We start from the raw sequence: 8,877 nt of genomic DNA, 5'->3' as shown, positions 1-8,877 counted from the left end.
CTACAGTAATCTTGCCTTCTGTTATAAGGCCCATAGCCTTGAACAATATGTTTTAAATGCTCGTACAAATTATTTTTCAAGGTTATCAGGTTTCCTGCCTCAACTCCCTTCCCAGGTAGATCTTTCCAGACCCCCACCACCCTATATCCTTCCTGCCTTTCACCTTAAAAGTGTGACCCATTGTAATTGATCCTTTAACCTGGGGGAACAGCTGCTTACTATCTGGCCTCTCCATGCCCCTCATTATCTTACCCACATCTGTCAGGACCCCCCAACCCTCTCTGCTCTAAAGAAAGCAACTTGAGCTTACCCAGCCTCTCTTCATAGTTGGATTGTGCCACCTGCGGCAGCATCCTAATGAATCTCCTCTGCACAGTGTAATCACATCCTCCTTAGAGTGTGGGGATCAGAACCACACACAGTACTCCAGCTGTGGCCTAACCAAATTCCTGTACAGCTCCAACATAACCTCCCTGCTCTTATAATCTACACCCTGAACTAATAAAGACAAGTGTCCCATTTGCTACCTTAACTAACCGATTAACCTGTCCTACCACCTACAGGGGTCTGTGGACAAACACCCCAAGATCCCTCTGTTCCTCTGCGTTTCCTCATTCCCTGTCATTCATTGAGTACACCCTCGTCTTGTTACTTCTTCCAAACTGCATCCCCTCACATTTATCAGGGTTAAATTCCATCTATCACTGAGGTGACCATCTGACTAATCTGTTCATATCCTCCTGTAATTTAAGATTTTTCTTCTTCACTTTCTTCCTCCCAGCCAATCCTTGTATTCTCCGCAAACTTACTTACTTATCCATCCGCCTGCCTCACATTCTCATTGACAATGAGAAACAATAAGGGACCCAGCAGTTATCCCTGTGGTATACTACTGCACACCAGCCTCCAGTCTCACAAACAATTTTCTTCCACCACCTTCTATCACCTACCACTAATCCAATTTTGGATTCACTTTACCAGTTACCAAGGATCTCTTGAGCTTTTTCCTGTTAATGAGTGAACCAGGTGGGACCTTGTTTAAGTACTTGCTGAAATCCACACAAACTACATTAACTACCCTACCCTCATCCACGCACTTGGTTACCACCTCAAAAAATTCAACCAGATTTGTTAGCCCTAACTGCCCTCAGACAAAGCCATGCCTCTCTAAATGGAGATTAATTCTCTCCTTCAGAATCCTCACCATGTTTACCTACCAATGATGTGAGACTCACTGGTCAGGAATTCTATGGTCTACCTATGTCACCCTTCCTGAAAAGTGGAAGCACATTAGCTGTCCTCCGGTCTGGCATTTTCCCCATGCCCAGAGAGGAATTAAACATTTGGGTCAGAGCTCCTGTGATTGCCTCCCATGTCTCCCATAGCAACCGGGGATACAAATCATCCAGACCTGGGAATCTGACCACTTTTAAAACAGCCAAAATCTCCAAACCTCCTCACTCCCAAAATCTCTCTTCTCAACAACCTCACAGTCCATATGCTGCTGTTATATCCTGTTTTTCTCCAGAGTAAAGACCGATGCAAAGTATTCTTTTAAGATTGTACCAATGTCCTCCGGCTCCATGCACAGATTTTCCCCTTCGTCCCTAATGGGCCTTACCCTTCTCAGAATGTGAATGGAGTGGGCAATCTCACCTCATCCAACTGTCCCTCTGTTCCTGGGATCAGCCGAGTGAACCTTCCCTCGACTAGTCCCAATGCCAGTCTACCTCCCCTTTTGAATAAGGGACCCTAAACTGTTCACAATATTCCAGTTGTGCTCTGACTAGTGCCTTGTGTAGGTTTAGTAACACTTCGTTCCCTCTAAAACAAAGTCACCATTCCATTTGCCTTCCCTATGATCCACTGAATTTGACCGATAGCTCTTTTGTCATTTGTGCACAGGGACTCGCAAATCCCCCTGTGCTATAGTTTTCTGCAATCTTTCTCCTTTTCAATAGTATTCCCCCTCTGCATGTCTGAGTGATGAGGAAGAGAAAGGCCACTCTGTCCGGTGAGGAGGAGCTGGGCAGTGAATCTAGTTGGGTTGGGAGTGGTATTTGGGTTTTGCGGTTGAGGGGTTATGGCAGTAAGGAAAGAGGGCTGTGGGGCAGTGGTGGGTTGGAGATTGGATAGTGGTTGATCACAAGGTAATTTTCAGAGCTCCCTGTGACACTTGTGTTCTGATTCAGGATCACACCTTGAAGAAATTTCCTGACCCAGCAGATTGAAGACAGCTGATTGGCTGAGTGGATCCTGGGCTGGCTGATTGGCTGAAGAGAGGCCAAGGCGATCGTGGGTTTTCTTTAGCTCCACCCTGATGGATGATGGGATCATCTTTGAGAGCATGAAGACTCCTGATTTCTCCATCTTAGAACTCCTGTCTCCCCCCTGCCTGGACCCTCCCTCACCCCCCTGCCTGGAACCTCCCTCTCCTCCCTGCCTGGACCCCCCCTCACCTCTGTCAGCCACCCTCACTCGCTCTGACTGCTTGGTTCCAGAAGGTGGGGTGGTAGGGGCTGCTACCCCCCGGGTCTGTGACAGGTGGGTGTCCTGCCCCTACCCCCCAGCCTGAATCTGATCTCAGTTACTTGACCGACCCCTTCACCCTGCCTCCCCCTCCCTCTGGTGCCCTCCCTTATCCCACAGAGTGCGACCAGGACAACTTTCACCTTCTAGAGCTGGTGAAATCACCGCTGTCCCATTCCATCGTCACCTTGATCCTGTCTCATCCTGTCCCCGGGTAGCCCACACTCAGACTGACCTCTGTTTAACTGTGCCAGCTGTAATTCAGGATGTTATAGATGGCATGAGAGTGGGCGGACTGGGAGAGAGAGAGGGCAATAACATGAAGCTTTGGCAGACAAGGGGCCAATGGAATTCAGTGTGGAGCCGTGTGAAATGGTGGACTAGGGAGATCAGAGAAGGTGAAGGAATACACAACAACTGCAGAAGTGTTGGCTGGGAATTGGTGGCTGTTGGTGTGGGTCAGAACCTAGGACCTGACTGTTATAATCCATTATTTATCTCCTGATAAAGGAACCTATTGTATTGTCACTGAATTTGCTGATGGGTGGTAAAGCAGGATGTTTTCAGCTTCACTGTCCCACTTGTTCCCCAATTCCTTCAAATACTCTGAGACCCAATATCTGTCTGTGCCAGCCCTAAATCTATTTCACAACTTGGCATCAATCCCCAGCAAAGACAATTCCAAAGATTCAATGTGATTGTCCCTCATTCTTCTAAAGGCCAGAGAATATTGACCCAGCTTCTCACTGTGGGACCTTTCACCTTTCACCCCTCTCATCTCCCTCAACCAATCCAGTCTCCCCTCCAATGGAAAGGTCTCCTTTCTGAAAAACAATGTTTGGGATGGTCTCAGTAAAATGCCCAAGAATTTATTAAATAAGACCATTCAACACACCATTTGCATTCCTAACTGCTTGTTATACCCAATGTTAACATTGTGCTGTTTAAGACGGGCTCTTGTGACCCTTGGGTGCTCTCTCTCACTCCACATTTAACCTCTGCCACTCCAAACACAATTCTGAGAACGGTTCACTCGATCCGAAACTGTGATTTCACTCCTCTGCTGCCAGACCTGCTGAGCTTTTCCAACAATTTCTATTTATGTTTCTGATTTACAGCAGTTCTTTTGGTTTTTACACATGGAACTCTTGTCCCTGCCTCAGAGATACTCTCCTTTCTCCATAACATGTAAGCTCTCTCTCAAATTGTTTTACCTTCATGGCTAATTTTGTCTATTCTATTTTTTCTTATTTTTTAGTCACGTTTTGCTGGATATTCCCAATCCTCAAAACTTTTTTGTTCATAACATGTGGTTGTTGCTGGCTGGGCCCAGTATTTATTGCCCGACCCTAGTTGCCCCCTTCAGAAGATGGTGGTGAGCTGTCTTCTTTAACCACTGCAGTCTATGTGCTGTGTAGGTTGACCCACAAAGCCATTAGGGAGGGAATTCCAGGATTTTGACTCAGAGACACTGAAGGAATGGCGATATATTTCCAAGTCAGGATGGTGAGTGGCTCAGAGGGGAACTTGCAGGTGGTGGTGTTCCCATGTATCTGCTGCCCTTGTCCTTCTAGATGGAAGTGGTGATGAATCACTTGCTGCAGGACTCCAAGCTTCTGACCTGCTCTTGTGTTTGTGGTGAGTCCAGTTTAGTTTTTGGTCAATGGTAACCCATGGAATGTTGCTAGTGGGGCATTCTGAACAATGGGTAATACCGTTGATTGGTAAGGGTCAGTGGTTAGATCGTCTCTTATTGGAGATGGTCATTGCTTGGCATTTGTGTGGTGCAAATGTTACTTAGCACTGGTCAGCCCAAGCCTGGATATTGTCCAGATCTTGAATTTGGACACAGACTGCTTCAGTATCTGAGGAGTTGTGAATGTTGCTGAACTTTGTGCAATCATTGGCTAACGTCCCCACTTCTGACCGTATGATGGAGGGAAGGTCATTGATGAAGCAGCTGAAGATAGTTGGGTTTAGGGCAATACCCTGAGGAACTCCTGCAAAGATGTCCTGGAGTTGAGATGATTGACCTCCAACAACAATGACCATCTTCTTAAGTTTCCAGGTATGACTCCAACCACTGGAGCGTTTGGCCCCAGGTCCCACAATGGGGTAAAATGTTGTTGATGTCTTTGGGTTCTGAATGCTGGAGATCTAGCCAGATGCCCTCTTCTGGGGGACGCTCATCAGTTCATATTCTAACCTGACATTGGAGAAGACACTGACTATCGCTCAATTGGATGTCTGTGCCCAGGTTAGAGATCCAGCCCAATGAGAACTGCTGCACAATCACTGATCCCCAGTTGGTAGAATCCGGGTGGGAGAGGTGTAAACTCTGGAAAAGCACCTGGGAGTCAGGTCCCGGAATATCAGGGGCTGTTTGTTTAGGACAATAGGAATAAGAGAAGGCCATTCAGCCCATCAGCACTGAACCATCATTTTAGATCATGCTTGACCATCATCTCAACTCCCTCTGTCTATCTCCCTATCCCTTTGATGTCACAAGTCTTCAGGTTAATCTGGCGATACCCCTCCACACTCCCTCAATGGAAAATATCTCCCTCCTTAGATAAGGAGGCCAGAACTGTACACAATACTCCAGGGGAGCCCTCACCAAGGCACTATACAATTGTAGCTAGATTGCAGACAGTTGGGGACCTTGTACTGAGCCTTGCTGTACCCCAGTCGTAACAGCCTGCCATCGGAGAATGGCCTGTTTATTCCGACTCTCTGCTTTCTGTCTGTTAACCAATCCAAAATCTCTCGCTATAATCCCAGTCCCAGTGCCATGGGGTTGAGTTTTATTTACTAAACTCTAGTGTGGAACCTTCTGAAAATCCCAATCCACCAGATCCACTGGCTCTCCTTTCTCTACGCTTCAGTAACAACACCCTCAGGAAATCGAAATACCAGACCCTATCACAAAACTCCGGTCAGGGGTTACAGCATAAGGGGGCAGCGAGATGACAGTGATGTCGGGCTATGCAGGAGTCTCTCCTGTTCTCTTTCACCCCCACCCTCCCTCCCTCCTACACTCCCTCTTTTCCTCAATACCCCCTCACTCATTCACTCCCCCATCCTGTCCCACAGTCTCCCAACCCACATACTCATGCTCCCCCACAGGGGGCAAATCTCTCATTCTGAGAGCAGGAGATTGCATGCTGCGTTAGTTTTTTTAGCCCTTTGCTAGCGTTTTATTGCAAGTGAACACTGGAGCTAACGGTGACGTTATATATACTGGCCTAGCCAACGACACCCACATCCTACAGACACAGTTCAGAAGCTCCCCCGAATGTTACAGATGGATCTTTCTCACGTTGTTATCATTTGTCAAAGGGGGAGAGTTTTGTTCCCTATTTTGAAATGTTTCTATAAATGTTTTCCACCGTCTCTTTCTCCCTCTCCCTTAATCTTTTTACTCTATCAGTCCTAGCCAGCTTTCCCTTCCTATTGATATTTCTGGCTTTCTTAAACATTCTCACTTCTGATTGAACTGTGACCTTTCACATGTAATACATAATCTAATGGTATTAGAACTACTGAGCTCTGCTTCATTACACAATGCTGGCTCTGAAATAACCCTGTCTCTAATCATATTGATCCAACAAATTGTCACTAAAACATTTCATCAACCCAGCTCATACACCCCTCTCTGTCACTTTGGTCTTGTCAAAAGGTGAAAAGGTTTCCTTATGAGGAAGGTTTCATTTGGTCTTTGGAAAAACAGGAAGTGATTTTATGGCAGTCTTTTGGACTTTGTGAGGAGGTGTTGGGGGTTTGACAGGGCAGATGCTGAAAGATATTTTCCCCTCCTCGGCAAGCCTAGGACTCTATTCCATTCACAGTAACTGGACAGATAAATGTGTGAATGTGGAGTGGGTGTAGGCCACACCGCCTCTCAAACGTTCAATAAAATCATTGTTAATCCCATTATTCCCCATTGCTGCTGATCTCTGGTGATCTTTCACCCCTTTGTTCAACAAGAAACTTGTCCCTTTTATCTTAAAAATATTCAAAAACTCTGCCTGTGCCACTTTTCAGGAGGAGATTTCCAAAGACTCGAGACTCTCCGAGAACAAAGTTCTCCTCTCAGTTTCAAACAGACGGCCCCACCAGTGACTCCAGCTTCCAGGAGAAAAAGATGGAGATGAGGAGGACGTTCTAATGGCTCATCAGTATTTTACTTTCTCTTCCTGGCTGAGAGAGAGAGAGATGATGGCTAGGTGAGGGGGTGGGGAGCAGACAGGAATGTGAGGCTAAAACCACAACCAGCTCAGCCATGGTCTCCCCAAATGACAGAGTAGGCCCCGGGGACTGACAGTTCTTATTTCCATTTCATGTGTTCTCTCAGTAGGGAGTTACCATGTGATTTGCTAAGGGTTGCTGTTTAAGAACAAGGAGGTTCAAATTATATAAAACAGTGGTTAGGCCACAGCTTGTGCACAGTTCTGGCAGCCATACTGCAGGGAGGATAGGATGCACTTGAGAGAGAGAGATTGAGGAAGGCCGTGTGGGATCTTGTCTGTGCTGTGCCGTTATAATGCAATAGGGCAGGACAGTGCCTTTGAAACAAGGGAATGAATGGAGGGGCTCACAATGCCGAGGGCCCTACAAGTGGACTGGAAGGACAGACTCCAGCAGCAGACAGACTAACAAACCTGGGCATTGCTTTAAAACAATTAGCTGAGTAGGGAGGAGTTGAGGAGAATGTTTTTCCACACAGGGTGGTGGGATCTGAAACTGTCAGCCTGACAGGATGCTCAGGGTAGGAAGCCTCACCATAGTTTCAGAAACATGATCTACAAAGTGAGAGCTGCAAGGTGGCATTAGACTGGACAGCTCTACTTTACAGCCAGCACAGATGTGGTGGGCCGAATGGTCTGTGATTCTACTTGGGTAGGTGATGGCCTCAGGTAATGGTCATTGGACCCTGAGTTAATGTTCTGGGATCATGGGTTTGAATATCATCAAGGCAGGTAGGGAGATTTGAATTCAATAAATATCTGAGATTCTTTTTAAAAGCTAACTTAATGTAATCACTGTATATTATCATAAAAGCTATCTGGTTCACTAATATCCTTTTTAGGGAGGGAAATCTGCCGTTCTTGCTGGCTCAGCTTCCACATAACTCCAGACCCACAGCAATGTGGTTGACTCTTAACTGCCCTCAGGGTAATTAGGGATGGGCACTGAGTGCTGGCCTGGCCTGGCCAGTGACGCCCACATCCTGTGAACAGTTTAGAAGAAGACAGTGTTCAAAGGGATGTAATTTCTCTGGCAGTGGTTTCATTTTATTTCTTGTGTCTTATTTTAGGTCTTCTTTGGACTCTTGTTCTCAGCCTGTGCCAGGTGCCCATGGAGAAGGGTCTGGATCCTCCTACCAGGTCCCAGAGTTTGCCATCCTCTGCCTATTACAGGAAGCTGCCAAGCTAGTCCCAGCTTTAAAACCCTCCAAGCCCTCCTATCACTACAGCCCAACAGCATCTGGGAATCATAGCAGCTCCACTCTGACCCCGTCTGACAGCTCCCCCATCTCCCCTCTGCCCCAATGCCTCCACACAGGGTATTCCACCAGGCTGTCTGGGTGGGAAGGACAAAGCCCCCAGAGTGAGGAGGGCACAGGCAGACTAAGGCAGGAGCTGTATCCTATCACTGAGGACCAGGGCCAGGGTGACTCCTTACCAATCGATGAACAATCTGGCAGGAACTGTGTTCCAGTGCCAGACGATTGGAATGAGAGTGCTGAGGGCAGATACCTGTGTGATCCAGGGAAAACATCGGCTCCAGGCTGGGACGACGGGCTTTCAGAAACTGGGAGGGCCAGCGTTTCCCCAAAGAGGGGGGTCCGTGTGAAGAGTTTGAGCTGTGGTACAGGGAGCAGTGAGCATGCTGAGGTGACAGGAAGATGGGCAGGAGAGCCTGGGACAAATGCAGGGGTCAGAAGCTGGGTAACCAATGAAGGCAGCTGTTCTGAGGTGGGGCTGAGGGCTGATGGGGATAGTAAGGAGTGTACAGCAGGAGTGACAACATCATCAGCGCCCGAATCCAGAGATTACTGTCGATCTGGGACATCGGATTCCTGTTCTGGGACCCTGCAGCAGACTCGGAAACCCCGTAAACAGCCGACCCCCCACCGCAGTGCGTTCTACGGGGACCCCAGCTTCGAAGGTGTGACTCTGTGCATGGAGCGGCGCATTGTGAGTGCAACTGACTGTCAGCTCCACATCACTGCTCACTACAGGTATGTCCCCACCCCCTAAAGGCAGATCGCACTGCCCACTAATGGTACGTCCCCACCCCCTAAAGGCAGATCTCACTGCCCACTAATGGTACGTCCCCACTCCC

At 47.7% G+C, this 8,877-nt stretch overlaps 1 protein-coding gene across 1 annotated transcript in view; it reads left to right on the top strand.

The window, feature by feature from the left end:
• Positions 1-2,190: 2,190 nt before the first annotated feature.
• Positions 2,191-8,877, top strand: part of zglp1 (zinc finger GATA like protein 1) — an 11,865-nt gene continuing 5,178 nt past the window's right edge. Inside the window, exons 1-2 of the mRNA XM_048596072.1 lie at positions 2,191-2,544; positions 7,847-8,773. Of these exons, the coding sequence (XP_048452029.1) occupies positions 2,321-2,544; positions 7,847-8,773 (1,151 nt within the window). The 5' untranslated portion in view covers positions 2,191-2,320. The remainder of the gene's footprint in view (positions 2,545-7,846; positions 8,774-8,877) is intronic.

This window comes from Rhincodon typus, chromosome 4 (genome assembly GCF_021869965.1).
Source record: "Rhincodon typus isolate 14 chromosome 4, sRhiTyp1.1, whole genome shotgun sequence".
Classification (NCBI taxonomy): Eukaryota; Metazoa; Chordata; class Chondrichthyes; order Orectolobiformes; family Rhincodontidae; genus Rhincodon; species Rhincodon typus.
Note: the sequence above shows the minus strand (reverse complement) of the source record. Positions and strands in the feature narration are given on the sequence as shown.